The sequence below is a fragment of the Struthio camelus genome, chromosome 2 (genome assembly GCF_040807025.1).
Source record: "Struthio camelus isolate bStrCam1 chromosome 2, bStrCam1.hap1, whole genome shotgun sequence".
Taxonomy (NCBI): Eukaryota; Metazoa; Chordata; class Aves; order Struthioniformes; family Struthionidae; genus Struthio; species Struthio camelus.
This window is the reverse complement of record NC_090943.1, coordinates 164,449,824-164,476,228: the sequence shown is the minus strand read 5'-3', so window position 1 is coordinate 164,476,228 and position 26,405 is coordinate 164,449,824. Positions and strand designations below refer to the sequence as shown.

The 26,405-nt window shown below is 44.1% G+C and overlaps 1 protein-coding gene across 2 annotated transcripts in view; it reads right to left on the bottom strand.

Moving 5' to 3' along the window:
- Nucleotides 1–23,759, bottom strand: part of CCN4 (cellular communication network factor 4) — a 38,860-nt gene extending 15,101 nt beyond the window's left edge. The window contains exon 1 of one of the 2 annotated variants that reach the window (XM_009669474.2): nucleotides 23,465–23,759. In XM_009669474.2, the coding sequence (XP_009667769.1) occupies nucleotides 23,465–23,512 (48 nt within the window). In that variant the 5' untranslated portion in view covers nucleotides 23,513–23,759. Of the gene's footprint in view, nucleotides 1–18,659; nucleotides 18,899–23,464 lie in introns of those variants that run through there. The other variant, XM_068933365.1, reaches the window with a different exon arrangement.
- Between the last annotated feature and the right edge of the window lie 2,646 nt (nucleotides 23,760–26,405).

Genomic DNA, 26,405 nt, shown 5'->3' with positions numbered 1-26,405 from the left:
AAGACAAGCTAAGCAGGATATAGCTGTGCTTTTACACAATGCATAAGGAAACTTCAAGCTTTATTTTCAAGTGGCAAAGCCTAAAACACATTACAATAAATTTATATACTTCCAGATCTTACTCGTGCTCAAAAATGTATATGAGTATATTCATTCCACTGTTTCAGGGCTGCAAGATCTTACTTTTAAAGTTTTTTTCTTTCTCTTACTGAGATGAGCTTAAACTACATGGTCGTGTCCCATTCATCACCTCCATGATCAGTGATTGATGGGATTTACACCTTCTACGCGCAGTCTGTGTGAAGATAGATAGCTCTGGGTAAACAGCCCTGATACTTCATATTTATCAGACCAAACGCCCAGCTAGCAAAAACTGAATTGCTTCTATTCCTAGGGATCATGATTATAATTTAACTGGCATTCATTCCTGATTTAAACGAGTGCTCTGAGAAGGGCCAGGTGAGGTTGGGGAGAAGTTAATCATTTTTTTTCCACCTAAGCTTACTGATAGGGAAAATTTTGAAGTCCAGAAAGGTCAGTGACTTGTCCTAAATGCAATTCATCCACTACTGGCAGAGCTAGCAAAGGGGTTATGAGAAGCTGGCAAGCAGTGATCTGTTCAAATTTTAACATTTTAGACCTTTTCACTGTTTTCTCCTTGAGTGTAAGTTGCTATAAAATAAAGACTTTTGAGAGCTCCTTCTTAGTTGCACAAGGATGAACTGCAGTTTGCAGAGCACATGCCGTGGTGTGGACTTTTTTTAATTTCCCAATGGTAAAACTCTTTAAAGGAATATTTTTAAGCTACATTTTTGATGATTCCTTTCTGGGCAAGCACCAGCTGTTATTGATGGAGGAATGCAACGTGATCCGGATTATATCCTGTCCTGCGTCTCTGACATGTTCACAAAAGAGAAGCAGTCACTGAGGAAATCTTTATTAGAATGTCATCTTTACGATAAAAAGGAGATTTTTTTTTCTGGTCAAATCAGCTGTTTTGCAGACTGACCCAAACAGCCATGCCAGTGGGATTTCCTATGCCAAGCCCTGCCAGCATCAGCTGTTGCTTAGAAATAAGTCTACTTTTTTCCAGATTAGCTGTCTTAAACAGTAACCCTGAAGCTAATAAATCAACTTACAGTAGACACCTAGGGACGGGCCTCCCAGGAAAGCACTATAACTTTGTACTGTCGTCAGCCAGGCAACACATCTGCTTTCCTATGGGTCCACCTACTGGCTGAACTATTTAGACTACGTGACCAGTAAAGCCAAGCTCCAACAATGTGCAGCACCTTGAAGGTCTCAAAATTGAAACCGGTTAAAAAAGCACCCCAAAAGACTCACATCCACATTCACAGAACTGCAAACGCCCTAATAGCGCCCAAACTTAACATCGCACCCAGGGGATCACAGGGGCTGGAACTTAATAAAGAACTGAAAGCAAAAAGGATGAAATGAAAGAAACATCGTGTATCCAGTGAAGCCACTGACCCTTCCATTCATTACTCAGTCACATCTTTGGGCAAACACAAAGACTCTTTGCAGCCGGGGGCAGAAAGAGGCTAACAACTAATAGTGCACAATCTGGACTTGTCATCTGCTTTAACGTTATTTAAGGTCTGTATTCATCTTTCATATCTAGTTAAAATGGCAGCTGTGCTGCCTGGATAGTTGGATGGGGGACACAGCCTCAGTCTAAGCAAGATATAATGTGTTAAGGGAGTGCCTTCTTTATCAGCCTCTCTAAAACAGAGTGGTGAATCCCAGGCTTATATATACTGCAGATCAAAGCATTTTCACCCCCGTCCACAGGATATATGGATGGCCACCACACAATCACATAGGAGAGAAGACAAGTTTATATCAACCCCAAATTACATGTGAGAGCTCCATTTATAATCCAATTTGAAGGTCTTGGGAACCTTGGAGCTTTCAAATCTATGAAGAGCAAAACTTCGTATTATCTCTCCTGTCACCAAATATCATTCCACAGCACTGCAAAGTATTTCCCTCTTGAAGAAATGTTCCTGAATGTAGTTAAGGTGAAAAAAAAGAAAATATGGAAAGGGGATACCTTTTATTTCACTGTACGATAGGTGAGATAACAGAATGAATCTAAAAGGCCAGACCGGTTGCGTTTTTTTCTGTGGAAAGGGATGTTTTGGCACTTGGACCCCATTACTACAGAAAGTATGTCAATCTGCTGGAGCAACTGGTTATCTATCTTGTCAAGAAAACCAACCGCTTTCTAGACGTTATCCAATTTCCACAAAAAGGACCTTACATCTGTCCCCAGTTTCCTAAATGTCCTGAGATACAAGTGGGAAAGAGAAAGGACAGGACGCATCTGAGATTTGTGACTATATGCAGGGCACAGGGCAACAGGCATGCCAGCACAGGAATATTTTGAAAGCTGATGGGTTTCACAGGACTGCAGGATAGACCCCAGGAGATAGTGTGGACCAATGTGAATTTAGGTGCAGTTCAAAAGGTATCTAGCCACGTATTGCTGAGATGTGATAGGAGGAGTAATGGTCACTGAAAGTCAAGGCAGCAAGGTGTCTTTCTGGGTCACCGATATGCACATCTGCAATGAAAAGCAGGACCTGGCTTATATCAGTAGGTTTAAACCAGGCTGTTAAAGCAGAAGTTATGTGTCTCAGTTTGGACTTCTGAGCTAAATATTACTGCATATTTGCACGATTATTACACCTGAGATGAATGGGCTGACAAAGAGACAGTTCTTACAGTAAGATCAGCAGTAATCACTGCACCATCAGCGTTTCCTCACTGATACACTCTTGCTACAGATCCTCAAGGCCCCGTGAGCTCTCAGAAACTCTGTCACAGTCTGCAAGTGCAGTAGCATCAGCTAAGAGATATCAGTTAGATTCCACAGGACATACAATGATAAGAGAAAGATATGATTATTAACATCTCAGATCCCCCAACTCACACGTGAACTTGTAGGTACTATATTGAAATAGATCCCAGATATGAAATCTCCTCAACGTATTGTAAAATAACAGACTGAATCCAGAAAATATAGGACAGATTTATGGATTTCAGGTGCCAGGCAGATTTGTTCTTACTGTGCACTGTTTAGGCTCAGCAGAAAGGAAAGTTCTGCATGAAGCATAACGTTCCATAGCCTAAGAAAACAAAATATCCACAGTGAGTTAACCGTTAATATTTCTGTGCATCTGTGAGTGAGGAACAACCAACTTCCCGTAACATTATTCATGAAATATATCTCCGGGAAGAATGTAGGCAGATGTTTGGAGTAGTCTTTTCGAACTTGGTTTAGACAATTACAAAGTAAAGATTACATATATTCATCTCTGCCAAAATATTGCTTATACTGGCAAACTCACTATGGCCTCACAGCTTTTTCACATTTTTCCATAAAGCTCCCCTTGTCCATCTTTCTGAACATTCAGAAAGAAAGAACTTCACTATCAGAAAGTAACCTGATGTATCATAACTGTTGTCCTAGTAAGACTAGCATTTACTTGGAGTGACTTCACCTAAAAATGTTGGGATATCATTAACAAAAATGACAGCACCACCATGGGCGCTACCAGTTTTGTGTTCAACAGTGTATTCTCTGAGCTCTAAGAATGTTTCAGCATCTTGCATCGCACATGCTCAATCTGTGCAGCTAATGAGCTCATCTGGAAAAAGGAGCAGTTTTAAAAGTAACAGGGAACATCTGGAGGAGCAACAGAGAAGGGTCTCCAGAAGAAAGGAGCAAGCAGTCTTTAATTTTAGGAAAGTGGAGAGAACAAATGAGAGTGCATTTGGACTATGCAAGGTCATGGGGTTACAAATCATCCTAAAACTGTACAAAACAGGATGTTGACACATGAGCCACGAGCTGGATAGCAAAAGTAGTATCATACCTCAAGCTTCCAGACAAGACCTGATTGCTCTAGAAGAGGTTTTACTTTGCAGTTAACCATGTTCTGCATTTACTTGTCTCTTATTTTTCAGTCATGGCCCTGAACTCAACAGGAAGATTCATTCTGTTCTATTACTCTCTTGTGGACAATCTGTCCCCAGCTGGGCAAAAAATAAAGGAAATAAAACTAAGAAGATACGCTTCCCCCCTCCCTCCCCTGGAAAAAATAGTGTAGTTTAGTGGCATACCTCAAAATCATCTTAGTTTCCCTGATTTTTCTATCAAGAATTTTCTACCAATTTTTTTTCCAATGCAGAACATTCTGAATTAGAACAACTTTTCATTTCAAAATTTATTTTTTATTTAAAATCTCAAAGTTGAGATATTTTGCTAGATCTCCTTTGCTATCTCCATTTCCCTAGAGCTGCTGATGAACTGAAAAATGTATGTGTCTCTGCAATGAACTATATCCCTTCAAAGAGCCAATTTCCTCCCTTGTCAAGTTCCCACTGCTGTTTCCTCCTAGCTTTGGCTTCCTGATTGAATCATCTGTTGTTTTCCAAATGTCAAAGAGTTTTACTCCTAGAAACCCATTCTAAGGGCCAGTAACTTGCTAATATAGTTTAGAAAGAATACGGAAAAAAGTCAGGTCTTTGGTGAGATCTCCATGGGTTAATTCCCTGCCTGGAATATAGTTTTCGGCCCTCACTTTAAATGGGATATTGAGAAAATGGGAAGTCCAGAAGAGGGTAACCGAGCTGGTCAAAGATCTAGAGCTTGGAAGAGATGATGAGGGAGCTGGGCTCGTGCTGTGTGGCAAAGAAGAGGCTAAAGGGAGGCTAACACCAGCTTACAGCTACTTGAAAGGGAGCTAAGGGTGACTGAGTCAAACTCTTCTCAGTGATGGCAAAAGGTACAATAAAGGCCAGCAGCCACAATTTGTAACCAAGGAGGTTTGGTCTGAACACCAGGAAAGCAACTTCTTCGCCAGGTGAGTGGTGCAGCACTGAGAGAGGTCACCTAGAGGGGCTCCATCCTCGGATGTTGGATTGAAGACTTCCAGAGGACCCTGAAAACCAACACTTCTAGGATCTTATGATTGCATACCTTATCAAAACCACATGTGGGATGCAACCGTAAACCCGAACAATCAACACTACATCCTCACTGGCTCAGCCTTGGGTAGTACTACTTAAGTCTGGTTCTTGCACAGAGAAATAAAAACTAATCTTTTTTGTTAAACAGTACATTTAATGCAGACAAAAGAAATCTATCTTGCAGGTCCATCTCCTCTCATATCATGAGCACAGCTGATAAATATTTTTGGTACCTAATTATTATCTTAGCTGATAAGAGGAAGTCTACCAAAAGTCTGGTTTTGTAGCTAGTAGATTTCAAGATAATACGAGGAAAAAGAAACTGCTGCTGCTACTACTACTACTACTACTACTACTACTACTGCTGCTTTCATGGCCCCTTAGGAATGCATGGCATGTATGGATTCATCCAAAAAACACAACTGTCATGTAATACAGTGTCCTATCATTATATCAGTGCCACCTCAAGACTCTCAAAGAAAGATGAGCAGTGAGATTGCATTGCCAAATCCTTGTGGTTATGTAAAAAACAGATGGAGCCTACAACATGGCTGAATAAACAGCAGCATCTCCAGGCGAAGAGTCCCATACAGAGAATTTTTTTGCTCCAGTGTGGCATATTTTGGTACCTCTGTCTCACAGTATTTCATCAGATCAGTTAGACAGACAATGTGGATGAGAGAGATGTAGGTCAGCAACATACTTAGGACCAACAGAGGACATCAGACTGTTGCAGACACCGGGAGGACCTGAAGCTAATTCATAGTCTGACTGCAGAACAGTATGACCCACCTTGAAATGATATATCTTATCTTATCCTCCATCAGTGAAAACCATGGCAACAGTCTCCTGTAGCATCTGAAGTCTATTAGCTTTGTGTGCAGAGACCTCAGCAAAGCAGTATTAGTAGGTTTGAAACAAAGGCATCCACACTGATATCTCTCATAGACTGATCATCTGATCGGAGTATAGTCTGGCCATACTCCTGAGATGAAAGCAGTTTTTTCTCACAGAAGCATTGAATCTAAATGTTCAGCCAATATGCAGCTGGTGCCCGAGGCTGTTGATAGAAAACCAAATCAGGAACCCGCTGAAACCCAGTGTGAGAGACACATAACGTCAGATGATATGTTATACTGGGCAGTAGCACAGAATACTGGACAACGGTAATACTGCAATTCTAAGTACAGACAATGCTAAATACCATCCGTGTGACTGCTGTGTCAGGGGTATCGGTCCTGTGCTTTGATCTCCACCACTCTGCGTGGTCTAGCTTAGCTCTGCTGTGCTTCTGGCCTCATCCTCTTGTTAGTTGCCCACTACACAGACAATTCAAGTGCTCGGACACTTCTCTGCTTCAGCAGCAAGGACAGGGAGCAATCAAATGTGGTCCCTTCTGTCTTTCCCCTGGACTATGACACCTCTTCCTCTCACCAGCAAAGTGCCAAGGCAGAACTGCTCAATATACAGTTCATGAATGATAAGAGGGGGTATTAAAGGAGATCTTTTGGTTGCAGAATGGGGGAAAGTGTTACCAGAAGGGTAGGAAAAGGAAGAAGCTGCAGAATTCACCATTGGATGAAATATCCCTCGACCAGAACCGAGCCCCATTGAAATCAGAGAGAATGGGAATATGAGATTAAATGATGAAAGAGACATGCAGAACCTCACTCACAGCCCCTTGAAACCCTGCCAACTCTTGTTCAGCAGGTTTAGTACTATCGTTATGCTCAATAGCCTTGTGATACTTCCCTGGCATTATCGTTGTGGAAGATTCAGCTGCTATCAGCCACCATGATATCCCATGAGAATAATAAACTTCCAGAGACACAGATGGGTGCTTATTGCACTGAACTTCCTATACCCCAAAATATCTTTGCAAGAGCTACTGAATCGTCAGTGTTCACTGCATGCAGGCAGAAACGAGTACACTATGTATCAGATAGTGGAAAAACAAGCTCCCAGTTCCTGCAAGTGGTACTGATGACGTGGAGTTACTGATTATATGACTTACATGAGAAGTTAAAGCAAGATCAGCACTGCTGATCTTGCCAAATTCACTGAGAGACATTTTAACAGGGGTGCTTTGCCCGTGATCTGCCCCAAGTACCTGGACCTTGCCCAGCCTAATTGAAGCAATTGCAAGCTCAGTGAGGAGCCGAGATGTTACCTGCCAAAACAGGTATACAAAGACCCTTCATGTAGACGATATTGAGAATCATGAGGGCTAAAGCTACAAGGATGGATGAGATCGGTAAACAAATCTGAGATCTGTTACCATTTCTAGCTGGTACTCAAGACACTGATTGCAGATTGTAAACAGAAAGGAGGTAACTGCGCATTGAGTATATTTGATGTACCAGGCCCAGGCCCAGTGCTCTGTGGCCTGCCCAAATAGTTTATAATCTACTACAGAAGAACATTAAAAGTCTACAAACCAAAGGCCCACCAGTATCAAATTCATACCTTAAAGCTGGGGCCAGTATGACACAGATCCTTTCTTCATTAGACTCTAACTGTGGATCATGTTAGAAATCAACGCCACCACTGCCTCCAGTCAAATGAAGAAATAATAAAACAAATCCTAAGAGGGCATCTAATAAAAGAAACTTGATCAGCAGGGAAAACCATGAAGTGCTTTTCTATCATTATTATTTTTTGAATTATTCCATTAACTTATCTGAACTATAGGTAAAAAGCAAACAGGTAAAAACAAACTACTTCTTTCTTAAGAAAGAAAAAATGCTGATTCCAAGACAGATGCATCAGGAGGGCAAAGCTTTGGAGTTCATCGCGTGAAAGGAACAAGGAAAGATATTTTTCTTTTCAGTACGGAAGGTGGAAGCTACTCAGTTCTTACACGGCAAAAAGGATATGTGATTACCTTTCCCTCAGAAAACGTATACGAAATAAAAAAGGCCTCTCACAAAATGTATTCAGTTTTGTTTATCTAGGAACACAGGCGGAAGGAGAAGGAGGATAAGAGGAAATCAGTTTTGATTGGGACCTGGAGGTGCTCGTACAATAAGACACAACTACAAATAAGACTACTATAATGAGCCAATGTAAGCAGCTTGCTTTTAATGGTAGTTGCTTAAGAGAAGGGAGGTTCCTTTCTAATGTAGACCACATAGGAACATTGTTATTTCACATGGGATGCATCTTGTTCACTTCTCACAGTCATTGCAAAAGATAAATGGCAACCAGAACAGTGTGACTTAAATACGAATGCCCTAAAAGAATAGTGGTGCTAATGAAAACCAGATGATTTACACAGTAAAGTTAATTTAGAGCTGTTCAACAAATAAAAACCATGGAGAAATAAATGCACATGGCCCAGAAAATGCCCCTGTGCAACTCAGCAGCTCAGTGTTGTGCATCATAAAAGGCTGCAGGTCAGTAGGCAGATACCACGCTAGTAAGAGAGTGGGTAGGTTAGTGGGATATTTTGCGCTGGCTGGACTATGAGTGAAAGATCCTATTTTCCCCAGCTTCTCAGTGTAACTAGCAACGCACCCAGCAGCTGGAGGGGGACCCATGGGCTCGTCCCAGTTGATGGGAGCAGAGGAGATTACGCCACTGACAACAGAAGAGGCTGGATTGCTACTCCAGCCAAAATGCTTAGTTTTAAGGCTGCTAAAGTTAGAGAAGGTAAACTCTGGGTTGAAGGATTAAGGCACAGCTTTACGTATCTGAAGACAGCGTTTAACCTCTCTTTGTCTGCAGAACAGGGGTAGTAGCACTTCTTTTGCTAGAAGAAACAAACACTGAAGTCTGTGAACTGCCCAGACCAAAGAAGAATGTGCAACTGCCACCAAAGGGGTTGGTCGACCAGAAAGTACAGGCAAAGGAGATCCCGAGAGAATTCCTCTGTGAAGATGTCTATGCTGGTATGGAGAAGTACGCAAGCAAGGGCTGCTAAAAGGGCTTAGGATCTGTGGCTATGCCAGTGACCTACCAAGATCCTCTGTCCTATCTCCATCTCCACTCTCCCTTAGGGAAACAGGGCTCAGTTTGTAGCATGTGAATATTTGCTAGCTATGACTTTCAAAGGTGTCTGGTGGACTACAAAAGCAGGAAGACACAACAAGCGAGCACCTCTGACCCACCTATGTTAGCAATGAGTCAGGGTTTCTCCTCTTTGCTCACTTAAGAGGTTTGACTACATAATTGCCAGCTTGGCTACAAAGTATTTTCATATTCCTCAGCCTGGATACCTCTCAGCAGTAGCACAGAGGTTTTGCTCAGGATGCCACAGCCAAACAAAAGCAGTTCACCTCCAGCATGTGAGATACCACCAATGCCATCAATTAGAGTAGTCATTGCAATATCAGAATGAAACACAGATGTGATCAAGATTTTGTTCTGGTATGAAGGGCTGAAATTCCCTTGGGATGTAATTTATCCCAAGCTGAAGTCCAACACAAGCTGCCTCATCACATACAGGCAAAATTCTGTATACTGGGCTTGGTACATTAGTCTTCTGCTGATCCCATTGCCAGGGAAGTAACTGATTGAATTTTAATTACTTTAAATTAAAACTAGAAGGCTTAAGTGCTTTCTCCTCCACGAACACAACAAAGGAAAGTGAGGACTGCAGATTCTCAGTAGAGGTGAGAAGTGTTTTCACCAAACAGCAGAGGAAATCCTGTTATTTTTGAAAAAAATGTTCAGCCACAACAGGATGTAAAATGTGTGGGGATCTGTGAAGCAAAAAAAATGCATACAAAAAAAAAAAAAAGGCGACTGCTGTGGAGGACATAAGAGGGGAAATTTGCTCTAAGGAGAGAATCCCATCATGCTGAAGCAACACAATCACAAGATTTGAAGAGTTAAACTGTTCGCTGTTCTCCTTTCTGTTTACTCAGCCACCGAGTAGGAAACCTACAGCTGTATCAACAAGAAAGTGGAATTGAGTCAAAACTGCATTTTTTAACTTGTCCTTTTCTTCCCCAAATCCACCAAGAGGATTAATAGTTGAGATTTATTAATAAAAAGAAAGATAATAACTGCATAAGTTCTGCAGCAAGAATGTACGGAGAGGAGAGAGCGCAGACTCCGCTGCGCTGGCAGCTGGACAGCACTAATCAGCAATAGCATCCTCTTTCCAGGCCACCGCTAGGAAATAAAGCCCATGCAAGATTTAAGAAAGTCTCACATGATGGGAATTTACTGGCTTGGGGATAACTACCAGGCCCCAGGTTTGAGCTGAGCCAGAAACAGCCAAAGTGTGATGAACCAGACCTCCCACGACTCTCGGTTTCTCAACACATATCCCCAAATATAGCTTGGTTTCTAAGTCACTTTTCTCCTTTCTCCTCTACCCTCCAAAGCTGTGTAACCCCATAAAGTTGTATTTTATATTTTCCATCTCTCCCTTTTATCAGCCAAACTCATGTAGGAGCATCCAAGTCTCATCAATTTCATTTTGGATCCAGACACACAGTATAAAAAAATATATATATATTAAAACACTTGCATGGATCTCAGGTTCCTGACCTTCTATCAAGTTCCCATTAGCTTTCCAAGAAAACAATTGGAGTCAGTATTTTAATTGTAATACGCAAGGGTTTTTTTCCTCTCTGTTTCCGTACTAGAAGCTGTCTGTCAGGCTGATAAATAGGCAATGTATTGTGTAAACTTGGAACATTGTCCATTGTCTAAAAGCCTTCTTGTTCATCAGGATATTATAAATGGGCAGAAAATGCTTTTGCCTGTATCATTACGTCAGAAGGTGAGCAAACAAAATCTGAGTTTTGTTACTCATTACATATAGAGTATACTTCTCACTCGGCCTTCTCTTGTAGGAAAAACAAAATGTACATAAGCAAGAAAACATTTCACAAGTAGCAGTCTCCTGGTAAAATTAGAACAACTTTTTTCTTTTTTCTTTTTTCACAATATCCTCTACTTATGCCAATGGCACATAATTTATGTTATGAACTATACTGTTATGAACTACTGTTCATAACTACTGTTATGAACTATACTGTGGTCAATGGGAGCTTTAGAGCTGACCTTTGGGGACCAGGATCAGTATTCACTGAGCACACAGTCATTAACACCTGAAAATAAGGAAACAGAGCTTTGTCTGCTTGTTTAGTAGATTCTTAGAGGAGGGTGACCAGATTTTGGGCCCGCTCTGCCACATTTTCACCCTATTTTTTTTGTCTTTAAGAGTGAGTTAGCTCCATATCCTGTTTGGTTTTTTTTAGGTGATTACCCCATTATGGGTAAATGTTGATATATCATTTCATCTAGCAGAACTTAATACATTAAATAGCATCAGATAACCTGTATAGGTAGCAGCTTGGCAAAACATGAGTAAAAACTGTAGGGAATGTACACCACTTCAGTACATTAATGGAGTTAATAGGAAATTAGATGACCTGAAAAAGCTTCAGAGATGAAAAGATTTAAAAATGTGCTGGGGCTTTCCACAGGCAGGGGCCAAAAAGTCAAGGCAACTGCTAAGAAGCAGCACGTACATTTGTAATGTGTAGAGCCTTCAGAATGATTAATATTTAAATACCTTATATAGATTTATTTGATAATAGTGAGAAGAGAATTGAAGAACAGTTCTGTTCCAAAAGTGTTTGTTTGGCGCTGAACACGCAGGGGTTCCCATCCGCAGGTGCCCTGAAATCCTCTTTACAGCTCTGAATTTCAGAGAACTTTCTTCTTAACAGGTTGGCATTCTTGTCATTCACTTAACCGCATTCTTTAAAGAAAAAACTTGAGTTTAGATTCTAAATATTGACCTTCACGTTCTCACATAGTCGTCAAGTTTCCTTAATTTCTATGCTCTTGCCAAGGAGAAATTCTCCATATGCCTTGCCTGTATTGTGCTGGATTGCCACAGCGTACTGCATTTAAAACCCAAAGAAGCTGACAGAGCTAGGTTTCTTCAGGAGAGGGTTCTTGAGCTCTTTTGGTTCCTAGCTCATTGCTACGAGCATAATTCCTTCCCTTACTGGGAAGAACGGAAGCCTGGCCCAGAGTAGCTTGCAAGACTTAGATAAAGTCGGTGAAGCCTCAATGCAAGTTCACAGGGCCATCGCAGTGCAACACACTCTCGCAGCAGGCACTTGCACAGGACGTGATCTGAGGCTGCGGGTCCGTGGGCAGTTGCGGCAGCGTGCCAGCTCACTATGGTCAAACGGCAGCCTCACACCTTCCTCTTGCCTCCCCTGTTTACTACACGAGCAGAAAACCTGGCCACGAGTGGAGACAAGCCCTCCATTCAGGCCGCTGGCTCTTGCCCAGCCATTTTCATGGTTTTACTGCCTCGGCCAGCCCCGTGCTGTAGCCCTCAATGCCAGCAGGATAACATCATGACCCATGTGCTCAGTGCAGGGTGGCCTTGTGTTAGACATCAGATGTGAGAAAGGCCACGTCGGGGCCATGCTCTGTGGCCTTTCCTCTGCGCCAGGTCCTTTCACCTCCTTTTTGGCTGCAGGCAGTGGTGGTCAAGCAGGATTTCATGGAGGAGGCAGCCAGGGGGATTGCAGAGGAGAGGAGAGAAAGAGGGAGGCTTGGGGAACAGACCACCCATATAAGCCTGTCCTGCTGCTCATAAGGCTTGACAGATTGGTTGATCCAAACAGCTCCTCTAAGGGACACTTATTTTTTTAGCAGAAACCACCGTAGGGCAGCAGTCAGCAGCGTGATGGCTACAGACAGCGTCATACCCAATGTGCTATAAAAAAGGAGGAGGGGGCGGTGATGAACGGAGAACAGCCTGTTCCTGAATAGCTGGCCCAAAAACAGCAAAAGGAGCAACCTCAGACTATGGGAAGAAGGGGGGCTCAGAATAGGTCAGAGCCAACTGTCAAGCTGGCCTGCACCTTGCGGGACGAATGCTATTCCAGATAGGGATGAAGCTCAGACGCTCTTTCCGTATGCAACAGAAAGCCCCCAAAAGCCTGTGTACCTTCCCTCCCAGCCCCAGCACAGGAAAGCAGACGCATTGCCAGTGAGGAAGAAAGAAAAAAGGCCGAGACCAGTAGATCAGCCGCTGGCTTCTACAAGGCTTTTGTATGGGATAAAACCGTTGCTTTCAAATTAAATACAATGGAAATTACAAGCGGTGAAACTAGAACGCCTCCTGGCACAAATTCATGAAGAAAAAAGAAAAGGAGTGAAGTTATTAGTATAGGAAAGTTACATATCATGCTGGAGAACAAATCCTCCTGCCCCTGCAGTCAGTGGAAACAGAACCGAAATACAGAGCTTTGGTTAAAAAAAAAAAAGCCAGAGAAAGAACTTGAAATAACTGGTGCAAGCAATAAAAATCAAGGCTGATACACTCAGAGGTGTATCAGCTCTCCAGATGGGAATGCACACATGGCACTTGCAAGGCCAATCAGAGCATAACTTGTTCTGCTTTCGGGAGTGATTGCTCACCATGCAAAACAACACCTTTTGTAAGCTTTTCAGGAGGAAACTGGCGAACAACCCTGCTTTATTCTGTGCACAAACTGAGGCCCGAGAGATGAAGCAGCTGTCCCAAAGGCAGACAGGATGTCTGTGGCAGAGCCAAAAATAGCAGTGAGATTTCTTGCTCCTACACTGTAACCATAACCTGATCCTTCCTCCTACATGTAGCTAATAAAGCGAGTTGTTTAGTTCTTACTGGATGCGCAGAAGAAATCCTTCCACCGAGCAGACTTGCACATGCTGTGCGTTCAGCACAGCAAGTTCCCTGCTTCGTGTTTTATCTTCCGAGATCACATGCACCTTACGCCTGCAAGAGGACAAGACTCTTTCACCTCTCCAGCACCTTCAGATGCAACAAATTAGCAGGGATCAGCAGTTTACAATTTGCTGCGTTCGTGTAAAGATATGTAGCGGGTCCTGCTCCACACATGATTCACTCTCTTTCGCACACGGCTGTGATACCTGTGGGTCTAAAGAGACCGGGTGATAAAATTCCCCTCTCTGATCCACAGACCTGCTGACACCACGAACGGCATCGAACCAAAAACCCTTGCACAGGCCAGTTTCTTGCTGCAGCTCTGCTGAAGCCAACTGACATAGGTGATCCTACAGCCCAGCATGGAAGCTCTTTGGCAGGTCCCAAGGAAAAAGCCGCTGAGACTTTGCCACGCTCATCTACACCCAGATTTCCCCAGGTTTCAGGCTCTCCCAAAAAACACAACATGCAAGTTCTGCTACTTCCCCATCCTAAACAACCTCAAACTAGTAAATGGGACTATCTCGACCTGTAAACGGTTAACATTTCTGCTTTCCCACAGAGGTGATGAGTTAACATCGGCTATGTGTTTCTTCTCGGGGAGGATAAAGATGAATTTCTAATTACATGAGTACCGACGTTTTTGTCCATCTCTGAAGAACCCAGCTTATTCTTGCCTACAAGCAGCCCGCAGCCCTCTGTAGGGGAGCAATAATTGTCAGCAGTGCCCGTTTCTGGTGTCAGCCCTGGGTGAAGCCGTGAACACGCGAGGGCAGTGCTGAGGTGCAGATGACAATGTCAGACTATTTCTGAGCAGCCCTGAACGCTGAGCATCCTGCTTCGACTGAGCATCCCGTGGGGCTGAGGCTGCTCCGCGTGCAGACTTTGTGCCAGTTAAACCATGCCTGGGAAGCGTGCTGGGAGGGAGGCGTTAAGCCAAAATATTTATATCTGCACAGTTCCTGCTAGACAGGCAGTTTTTCTAAGAAAGCTTCCTCATCGCTTTACAGGGTGAACTGTAAAACTGGCATCAACACTTTATAATGGTATAATCACATGGGGAGCGGAGCAGGAGATGTAACTCTTTAATATTCCTCTGTAGAATGACACAATTATCTAGGACGGTGAGGTTTTAAAGAGATCTTAGCTGTGCTGCTGTAACATCCATTTACTCAACTAATTGCATGCTCCAGCTGAACTCAGCCTCCCAGAATTTTGCCCACGAGGATGGCATTCTGGAAAGCGTTTTAGCGCAGCTAGGGAAAAGAAAAAAATGTCTGTCAAAAATGTAGCACAAATACTTCCCCTACTGAAAACAAACTGCCTATATGATGTGTATGGAATAATCAACACGAACCATAACAATACATGTGTGCATGTGTATATGTGTGTGTGTATACACACACACACACACACACACACATACATAAAATATATACACATATATAAAATATATAAATTAAACAGAATTAAGACTATCGTCTAAAAGACACAGATGCTCCTTATCTGGGCCCTGAAACCAGGCATGTACCAGATAGTTCCACTCAGAGCTCAGAAGTCAACCCACACCTAGGGACCTTCCGGATGGCGGGATTTCACCAGCTTGTATGAGAACTTTTGGATCACCTTTCTTTCGGGAACCCTCAGTGTGCTGAGGAAGATATTTTGACACAAAATCTGGGAAAATAAGTCAAGCGACCTCCAGTAACCTACCACCTCATAGATGTCAGCTTGCAACTTCTTTTTCTCCTTCCCCACGGCTTCCAGCCCGTGGAGAGCTATGCCTTATAGAAAAGGTCTACTAAATGCAATTAAAGAAGAAAAAAATACAATTATCACTTACTACAACAGTGAAAAGTCATAGAAAATGATCTCCATAAATGAGTTGCAATGTTAAATAGCAGGGACATCACTATATATTAAACTAATTATGGTAACTACAATACCTAGGGTCAAAGGTGGAAGAAAATTTGACAGAAGGAAGCCAACTGAATTTGCCCCCATTCTCTCATATCCGTTTATACTGGCCCACACACACATGCTATGGATATGACCTAGTACTCCGAGACCCAAATCCAGTAGGAAAGATTGCTGGTAATGCTTAGAAATTGCCTGCTAGATGGCTAAACTAGTTAACGGAACATGGATCTGTTCCTAACTAATTTTCCACCCTTTTTTCACATAAATATGTAACCAAAGAATTTTACAGTGTAATTCACTTGCAAATTTTCAGCACTGGCTGCAGTTTTTGTGGTTTGGTTCGTCCCCGCTAAACAGCTAAAATGACCCAGCTGTTACTCTAGAACCGGGGACTTGGCTGCCCGCAGGCACCCAAGTACGTGTGCCAGCTGCTTGGAGCAGTGCTTGATTTCCCCCATATGGATTTCTGTGTCTTTGTCTTCTTATCAAACCAAATACAGACGGTTCCCTTTGTCACAACAGCTATTATCTGGTGATCACAAATGCGAGATAATGCTTGCTCGGTCATCGTATACATCCGGGAATATTTTGGAGGTCTTCACAACCGATAAAAGAGGATCCACAAGAGCAGAACACAGACGCAGAGTCCCCTCCTGCACCACAAATATGTGCCAAGGGCACTCTTATCTCAGAGCGTGGCAGTGACAACGGCACCAGCATTCAGAGCACAGTAAGGAGATGCTTTAAGACTGTGCTAGAACATTTTAGGGAAGTTACCTCTCTGTAGAGCCCTGGTGTGTGACTGTCTACCCAATGCAAGAAGGCTGGCTCCTTCATGAAGTAAAATAAGTAAGTTCACCAAAATCACTACTGCAGGTAATTAGTGCTGTCCCCAAAAGGGATCAAATGACTTTTAAGCAAAGCCATGTTCTTTTCTCTATAATCACCTGCTGTCATAGTCTAAGTTTATGGGTGAGGAAACTTCTGCAAGAGAAAGAAACAATCCCCCACTCACCTTGTTGTCTGTCGTTACTCAAAAAGCTTCAGTACAATAACACCAAAATTGAAAGAGGGATGGTACTCTGGAAAGTCAGTAGAGCACAGAAAGGAATGGAAACTTTTAAACCACTCAAAAATTAAAGCTTGATATGCAATTCTAAATTCTAGAAAGGGGAAAGTGCTACCATGCACATGTTGCTCAAAAAATTGCTGCCTTCTAACACAGAAAAGACTATCTGAGTCATCCAGAGCAATTTTGGTCAAAATTGTTAAGTCTATGTGGATTGCACTGTTCCTGGTGACAGGGAGCAAGTTGTATGTCAGGTATTGTATAGAATTGCATGGCTGCTTACAACTGACTTTACTATGCTCTTCCCACTATACAGAGTTACTACATAGAGTAGTCCCATGCTTCTAAGCCTAATGCAGCTACTAACTCAGTCTAGCTAGACTGTTGCACGCTAAAGGTTGTTGCTTCAAATCCACCTGGATGCATTTCATTGGAGGTGATATCAATAAGCTAAGAAGGAAAAGAATAAATGCTCCTAAAATACTAGTGACTATAAACTGAATAGAAGGAGCTTGTTTCAGCTTTAAAACAAAGGTATAAGACCTGCCAAAGCATTATAGGTGTTGTGAGTCCTTTTCATTTGAGTATCAATCAAGTGCTGGACCAAGTGACCTTGCTATGGTGCCCCATCACCGAGCATGAGTCATTTTTTCTTACGACCGCTTCCAAAGCTGCAAGGAAGCACTTATGCTCTTAGGATAAGGTCCTTTTGCAAGGTTGGAATTGTTCAATAACTGCAAAGTCCTAACGGCACATATGCCCAGCAACATCAGGATCCAGGTGTGCTTAGCTGACTCACAGCCCTCCATGGATGATTCATGAACCCACAACTATTTCTACAAAAAATACTCAGGTTTCCCTTTGGACTTGTTATAAGCCATCCTGGAGTTTATGAATCTTAGCCTTCCAACTTACCCACTCTCATTTGCTTTCTAGGTTAAGTAGAAAGACAGACTCAGGCTAATAAAACAAAAGAACAACATGAGAGCTATTGAGAAAGAGAAAAGGAATAGAGAGATGACCACACAGTCCTGGAATGCATTCCCAACCCGAGTATTACAAATTCATTATTCAGGTTGTGCTGCAAAGCTTTGCTTAAATGTTATCTTCTTCGACAGCTGTTTCAGCCTAAAGGCTCTCCTTTCCTTCCTCACCCACAAGAAAAGTTGTGTATAGAGTAGAGACAGTTGTTGGCACCCAGAGAGGTAGCACTGCCTTTTCTCCCTTCTGTTCTCCCACACCTGGGCCAGAAGCACAGATGACAGTCAAAGCCCAGCAGGAGTCTATTAGAAGTCACAAAGGATTAAGAGAAGTCCTGAAGCTTCAGCCAGGATGCCAGAATAAGCAGTAAGCAAGAGGGAAGCATGTATGGTTTCGGTATAAATGCAATAAATAACAAAGGCACCAGTGGAGGTCTCTCATAGAGCTAGGAGACCACCAGGGGGCAGGGGAACCAGTGGTCCTCACCCACAGCTAGTAAGCCGATGGAGAACATCTGCACAGAGCTGTTAAAGCAGCACACTCAGACTCCCTCAGCCCAAGAACATATATGTAAAAATAAACCCTGTGAGCTCTCTGCCAACCTGCAGCAATGCCAGGCTGAACATAACTGATCTCACGAGTTAGTGAGCCGTCTACAGGAGATAACTTGGAGAAGGGACTGATGGGGAAACGTGAGTGTCCCAAGTCCAGGCCAAGAAGCTGGGACTGACCTCTTTGTAAGATCAGATCACAGGACCCGACATATAGGTAGTATTTGTTTGGGCCCGTCACTGGTAAGCTGACAGCTTTAAAGTTTCAATTTAATAGAAATAAATAGAAAATTCTGCTTTTAACATAAGTACGCTAAGACCAAGGATGGTAGAGCCATACTATGAGGTAGTAAGAGGAGAGTCAGGAGGCATATCCTAATATAAGGTGCCTAAATGCACCTAGTGACAAACTTAATATCAAAAAAGCAAAGAAAGCCCACCTTACCCTGCTTTCTGGTCCGCAGCATGGGACACTGGCAGGCTCATTTCTCAAAAGCATCTTCAGTCGAAGCTGTGGGTGTTCAGCTTTTGCCAAGCCACAGCTGCCAATGTTTGCATGCAGAATACTTTTTTTTCTGAAAGCCTTTTTGAAAGCTTCATTTCCACTCACACATGAGAGCCAAGGCCATGCAGACAGCAATGCTCAAGGCCCGCTGGGACTCTTAGGCCATCCAGAAAGTAAGCTGAGCACTGGCAAGATGCTAGAACAGCTCTTAACATCCCTCTGGGGGAGCCAGAAGCCTCTGAAAAAAAAAGCCAAATGCCCCAGGTGGGTGTGGAGCACTTCTGATATTTTTGACTAGTGCCTCTTCCTAGTAACTTGGGAAGGTAGAAGAATAAAACTCATATAACTCTCTTAAACGACAGCATAATCATGTTCTTGCTAAAACCCACAGCCATTATCTTTAAATAATACCTTTCATTGGAGAATACCCGACAACAGCTTATTAGCACTGCAGACAGGGATGCTGCGGCACAAAATGGTTTATCAGACTTGCCCAGGCTGACACAACCAGTCAGCAGTGGAAATAAGGGGGATGAGGAAGGCAAGTCCCCTCGCCAGCTCTGTCACGGTTAATGCTGTTACTTCACAAAGAAACTCTTGCAAACTGGCAGCTGCAAAGTAAAGCAAATTCAGTCACTGATGGCAGAAGTTATGAAAAAAAAATGCATAGCTCTCAACAAAATCCGTGTATGTTTGTGTTTAGGGAGTATCTTCACTTCATCAGCAACAGACCTGGGGCTGGACCTCTAATCTGTGTAAAGCACCATTCAGTGCTACCTTCAGGATGTTGCTTCTGAAACGGCAATGATTTTGTTATGCACGCGGTTTGGGAGGGGGGAGGGGGGCACTGCCGAATCAAAGACTAGATTAGTGAAAGCCACACATATGAAGCAGTTGTACGCTGCAGAGATGACTCGTACCAGCTTCAAGCCACAAGATGCTCACTTGCATAGCAGGACCTTCAGCTGATGTAACCAGGGTAGTTTTGACAACCACAACTTCTGTAAGCGAAGGATGGGGACTCCTATAAAGAGGAGAAGTGTAGCTAGCCTGCCTTTGGCCAAGCAATAGGGCATGGTGGGAAAGCTGGAGTGCCAAGTCACATCAGCTTTGAACCCATGCTGCGTAACGTTGTCCATGCATCGTTTTCCATCTTGAGGAACAGCAAGCCTGTAACCTTCCACTGAGAAGCACTCAGTTCTCAAACCTCAGCTCACCTCCGCTGGAGAGCCACGGGATTCTTGCAGACAAGGATAAAGGCGCCTGGAACTTTTACTATTAAACAGTAGACAAGCTGCTAGCAAACATCATTGACAAGTGAATAAATAAATCTGTAGCTTTTTTTTTTTTTTTTTAGTTCAATGTGGTTTCTCCTGGAAGAGCCTAAAGAAATGTAATCAGTTTTTCCTGCCACCAAATCCAAACATTTTGCAAATGAAATTCTTGGCATTTAACCTGTGCCAATAAATCTTATAAAAAGGAGAAGGAAAAACCACATATTACAATTCTCAAACCACCTTCCACATGGCCTGAGGCAGCCCTGAGCTCAGGTCATTATCAGTGACTGTCTAATCTAATGAACACATACACAAAGGAGAACCACCTCTGAATATCTATTTGACCTGCTGTTTACCAGCAACGCTAAAGGAAAAATCTGCAGGATTGCATTCACCCCTTACCTCCACTCTACTCATTCCCCCACTTCAGATGTTTCAGAAACCCAAGCTGCTGCCCTTCGTCCTAACGAATTTCCTTTTTCTGAATAAAGGATCTTATATCTGCTGGGCTGTCAGAGCTAAAGGCAGAAGGTCCTTGTGTTTTACCTCTGAACTTCTAGCAGCTCTCAGTTATTTTTCTCTTTCCAAATCTGTTGCCTATACAGTTATATCCCAATAAAAACACTGTCAATAAAACTGCTCAAGAGCTCAGTAACTGTTTGTGGCTTAATACAGAATTGAGGGCATGGGAGGGAAAAAAATCTTGCACAACATGGCAGCTGTACTCTAAAATGCCCTGTAAGCTGTGGCTGACCTTCTCATATTAACTCCTCTCCCCTACTCTCTGGAACAAGTGCATATATCCCGGCTGCACAAAATAAAACCAGATAGTCAAACTCCTTCTATCCCACTGTATCATCTTTTTCTCTCCATCTTTCCTCATATGTGCAGCACTCCTAGGGAATCACATGTCCCTATGGAGATCACAGGGCTTTGCATACACATAGTGGTCTGCCCAGTGCTGTCACTCCATGGATTGCATCTGAGATGTTAGGAAGACCTTTATCACTGATGTGATGATGCCAGCAAAGATCCAATGATATACACAGCGAGGTGGGGCTGTGTTGGGGCTTTCTCAGCTCTCATATGCTACGGCCTGCGTGACTTACCTGAGACATCTCTCAGGAGCAGCGCGGCCACGCGAGTTAAACGTTTACAATATCCCACACGATTTGCAATATCTCTTGCTCCTGCAGACAGCCTGCTCTTAAGCTGACCAGACCAAACCTGCTCTTCTCCTCAAAATCTTTTAGCTGTTACTCTTAATATTAATAGTCTTCCTCCAGTTGCTCTCCCCAGTCCTTCTCATCCATTGTGCACTCAGTAACACTCTTCATCCCCATTCCTTTCACTGCCTTATGTACAACAGAAATTTGCCCTTCCTCAGCCTACCCTCTTCCAGTTCAGGTGTGGAGAAAGCCCACTGGAAGCCTGTTTGTTATCAGAAAAGGAAAAAAAAAAATCTTCCCTCCCTAAGGATACCTAAGCACAAACTTCTAGAGTCCGGCTCTGGAGGCAGATTTGGGAGGTGACAGTGCCCATGGGATGCTCCAGAGAGGCAGAGCTCCATCTACTCCATTCAGCGGAGGATTTGAAGCTTTGAATAGAAAAAAGTCCAGGCCCAAGACTCTCTTTAGACTTTTTTAGATACTTGTTTGACCTCTCTTTTAGATACTCGTAAGACCAAACATACCACCAGTAATATTTCAAGTGCACTCACTTACTCACCCCCACAGCAGCCGCATGTGTCTGCATGCACTCACACATACTTTTATGCTACAGCTGCTTCTTTTTTTTTTCCCCTCCCCAGATAGCTTGGACATTAAGGGAAACCAGGATAGCCACGATAAAATTTACAGGGCTCACACAGCTCTGTAATAACTCTGGAGGACGTGGAGGTGGGGGAGAACCCCTCCCTCTACGCGACTTTTTACTTCCTCATCAAAAACCAAAGTTGAGCCTTACCTTAGAGCGGCTGAGAGGTGGATATTGTTTTTGTTTGTTTTTCGTTTTTTTTTTTTTTTTCTAGAAGGGGGACCGTATCAGTCCATCTCCACGTTCACGCAGGACTTACTTATCGCTTTGCCATCTGCTTTCACACAGGTGCACCTGGCATACCGCATCATGCGTGCCGCTTTTTGGTGTAAAACCCCATGCTATCTCCCTAGACATAAGCCAGCCTCTGAAGCTAGCAGCCCTGCAAAGCAAAACCCGCTCTGTGCACAGCAGCTGATTTTACCACCCTCCAAGCAGGAGCAGCGCTCGGGCAGAGCTTCACACGGGTTGAGCTCGGGGAATGCCGCAGCCTCAAGTCCGGCAGCCCAAGTGTGTCCCTGGGATCCAGTCTCCGCATCTCCCTTTCGGGCACCCTAGGGCTCCCCAAGTCCCGAGTGCAGCCATTGCCTCTGGGCATGAGGATGAGGACGGGGATGGGGATGAGGTGATGGGGATGAGGTGAGGGGCATCACAGGTCCAGATTTCGCTGCTCGGTCGCTGTCCCCCAGGGAAGGGGTCCTCGCTGTACCCATCGCCTCCCTGCCCTGCGCATCACCTCCCTAACCCCGACCGCTCAGAGCGAGCAGCTCTCTGCCCCGGGGGATTTTACATAAGCCGCAAACATGCTCCGGGAAAAGAAAAGAAAAACACAAACATCTACTGAAATGAGTGGCTTTCCTACACAGGTTTTTCCAAAGGGGAGGAGAGGAGAAGCAGTTGCTGCCTGCGTGGACTGCAGAATCAGGCAGCTACCAGGAGAAATTGGGGGTGGGGGGGGCCAACCCTCCTCCTCTGCCAGCCCCCAGGGCAGCAGCGGGCGAGTGGCACACCTGCCCCGGCACGACACAGCACGGCATGGTCCCAGCAAGGGCACGGCGCTGCCCGGTCCCGGCCCCGGTCCCGGCCCCGGTCCTGGTCCTGGTCTCGGTCCTGGTCCCGGCCCCGGTCCCGGTCCCGGTGAGGCCCCAGGCAGCCGCCGTCACCCGTGATGCGGGGACCTGCTTCTGCATTTCCCACCGGTTCCCCTAACAACACGACCCGGCCACCTCGGGCAGGGGCTTTTCCTCCCTGTTTTGCCCCACAATAAAAATAATTGCAATTAAAAAAAAAAAAAAGTTTTCCATGCAGATCTATATGGACGCTGGGCAGAAATGGATTCAACTCAGAGAAACATCTGCACCTTCCTTTTCCCTTTCCCTTTCCCTTTCCCTTTCCCTTTCCCTTTCCCTTTCCCTTTCCCTTTCCCTTTCCCTTTTCCTCCCCTTCCCTTCCCTTCCTTTCCTTTCCTTTCCCTTCCTTTCCCTTTCCTCCAGGGCTCACTTTTCCCTCCCTACTCTCACATCTCCCACCTCCCCAAACTCACTGCCGCCCAATTTCTCGCAGGCACCACGCTCCAGCTCTCCCTATCCCACCGTGCGCTGAAAGCAAGTGTGTTTGCAGAAGACGAGTCTCTCCTCCAGTTTCCACACTCACCTGCAAAATGCTGCTTGTTGCTAGAATCCAGGGCAAAAGCCACCTCATCCCTGGAAGCCGGGATTAAATACATTGATTGAACCCAGATTTAGAGCCGTTTTGCGCAAAAACACCACTTTGGGGAATTCAGAGCAATCCTGAACTGGCAACCTAGCCTAGGCAGTCTGCCTTTTTCTCTTGGCTCTTTGGGGATTTTATTAAAGACAGATCTGACGTCAGGGTGAAGGACAAGCCCTGCATTTTTCCTCTGGAGAAACTTTTCCTGCCTTCACTTCTTCATTTTTGTATGTGCGTTGTTGTCCCACCTCCTGCATTTCAGTGCATTGCCGTTAGCCAAAGGGCTCTTAAAGGGAAAGCTACAGCGCAGCGGTCCAGCAGGCTGAGATTTAAACTCTATTCAAATGCCTGGAGCTTACCCATAATTTTGCTGATGGCATTCAGACCCCTGCAAGTCAGCTAGTACCACAAGAGACTGGCTTATGCGTACACAAATATATTCAGATATTTAATGTACACATTATTCTTTAAAAAACAAAAACAAAACAAAACAAAACCCCCAAATAGTGGCTTCATTTAAGTCCAGAAAGAAGTTTGTCCTGCGAGCATGCCCCGTGGAGGTGTTTTGCCACGTTTCCTAGGGACTCCGCTCTTTATAGAGTAACCAACAGCCGACGGGCATGCGTTCCTGTGCCTTGCTACACTCGCATCTCTTCTGTGATTTTTCTTGGTGTGCATCATAGTATGCATCAGTTTTTGGGGCCCTGTTATATTCTTTCATTTGTCTTCTGTGCCAGCAATGCACAAAGGAAACACTGCAAAGGTACACAGGAGTGCAACCTTCCTGTGAACCCCTCTCTGATCACTGGTACCCTGTAACAGCTATCCTGGTCTAGAGGAGGATTTTACCTGTACTATCTCTGATGTGTTCTCCTCTTTTTACTTAAGCACAGGCATAATGTTTTCCCTCACACCTCTAAATCTGATTTTGAAAGCATTTAAAGTAATACCTTAGTAATACCCGTTTCCCTAGAATAGTTAAAGAAAAATGAGCCCTCCCAAAGGGGAAGAAAAATCACATTAAACGGCTTTGCAGATCTTACACCGCAAAATAGCTGGGATCTGGGCAGGGTGTAAAGAAGTGTCAAGGTAAATTTAAAACTGTGGCAATGCCCCTTGCTTGGTGTGGCAGGCTGGGCAGTGATGAGTGGGCGAACGCTCTTCCCTCATCCTCCAGCAATACTCGGCCATGGGGACTTTATCTCTCTGCTGAGGAATCTAGAGCGCCCACTATTTTCATGTCATCTCGGGTGCGATTCATCTGCACGTGTATACCATTAGGCATCATATCTGACTTTGGGGTCCTGACTCCCTGCATGGTTTGTGAAGTGAAAGGATCATTTTGAGAGCACAATTCCTCTGATCTACGTGAGACACCTTTTTACAAGAGAGGTAAAAGTAGATCGATTAGCCTGGGGTTATTGCTTAGACGCAAAGTGGGTGGTAAATGCCTCTTAAAAGTGAGTTGGCTTGGAACTGAAGGGGCCACGCGAGCAGCCTCACCAGAAGCGGCTTTACAAATTCAAGAGGAATAAGAGTTCCAGGACCCCAAGTTATCACACTGCAAAAAGAAGGAAAGAACATTTTCTGTAAGTGATATCAGAAAAGGCAATGTGTGGTTTTTCTTGTTTTTTGTTTTTCCCAGAAACACTCGGTCATCCCACCCACAGATGACCATTTCCCCTGCATGTCATTTCCCTGAGAGAGTTCTTGTGCTAGCACCGCAGTTGAGTGTGTCAGGAAGGATGGAGGTCCCTGTGACGTGGACATCCGGCTTCTTGCAGCTCCACAGCTTGTCTTCTGCTTGTTATGGGACTTTGTCCCATGGTGACTGCAAGCCAGACACTGCCTTAGCGTGGATCAGACAGGAGCCAAGGCGTGGGCTGCAGCTCTAGCATAGCGGTGCAGATACCCAACCGCCTCGCCAGGCTTCTCGATAATGACTCCTCTGTGCATACAGCACATTGGTACACTCACGGGGTGATGGCTAAGGCTACCTCATTTAAGGCTAAAATGACAGAGGAATTTAGGCTCTTGTTTAACACAACGAGAACACCAGTTCACACTCTGGCATCTGCTTCTGCCAGTCCTTTCCAAAGGTGATAATGCTAAAAGAGATCAGTGTAAGCATGTCTCACCCTGGCTCAATCCTGGAGAATCTTGCACTGGCCCCAGTAACTGGACGTGCTAAGGACACTTCTCTGTCTAAATCAAAGATTTAATATCCATTTGAGATCTTCAGATGCTGGAAAATCCACTTCACATTCTGTTGAGTTCTGTTGCTTTCAATGTTAAAAGTTTCTACCTTATTTTCAGTCTCAGTTTGCTAGCTGCATCCTTCTGCTGATGTCTGCTTGTCTAATGAGAATTCAGGACCTTCTTCCAGAATATAAATTTGCAAGGGTTGAGTAAATCACCCCTTACCCTGTTCAGTAAAACAAGGAAGCCATGTTGCTTTTAAGTCTCAGTGGCCAATGGGTTTTCTGAAACAATCTTGTAGTTTTAAAGACTTTTCCCTCTTCACCTTTTACCCTCCGTGGACATCATGCCTGTGAATGCAATTCTGCATCGCCCTGCATTCACACCATCCACAGTGAAATGGAAACAGCATGTGCCCATGCAAAATAGCTCTGATTCTGGTAGCCTAACGCTTTAATATCCCTCCTTTCTGAATACGTCCCCCAGGCCCACTGGCCACATAAACTGATTTCTCGATTTGACTTCATTTTACAGTCTTTTTCAACTAAATAAACTGGGAAATGGATTGATTTATTTTATGCTGTTTGATGTGCCTGACACTTTTACTGAGGACTGTGGCTGGCCAAAGAAAATAGGACCTAGTAAGAACAGAAAGGGAGTTCAGGGAGGATGGAGTCTGCTTATA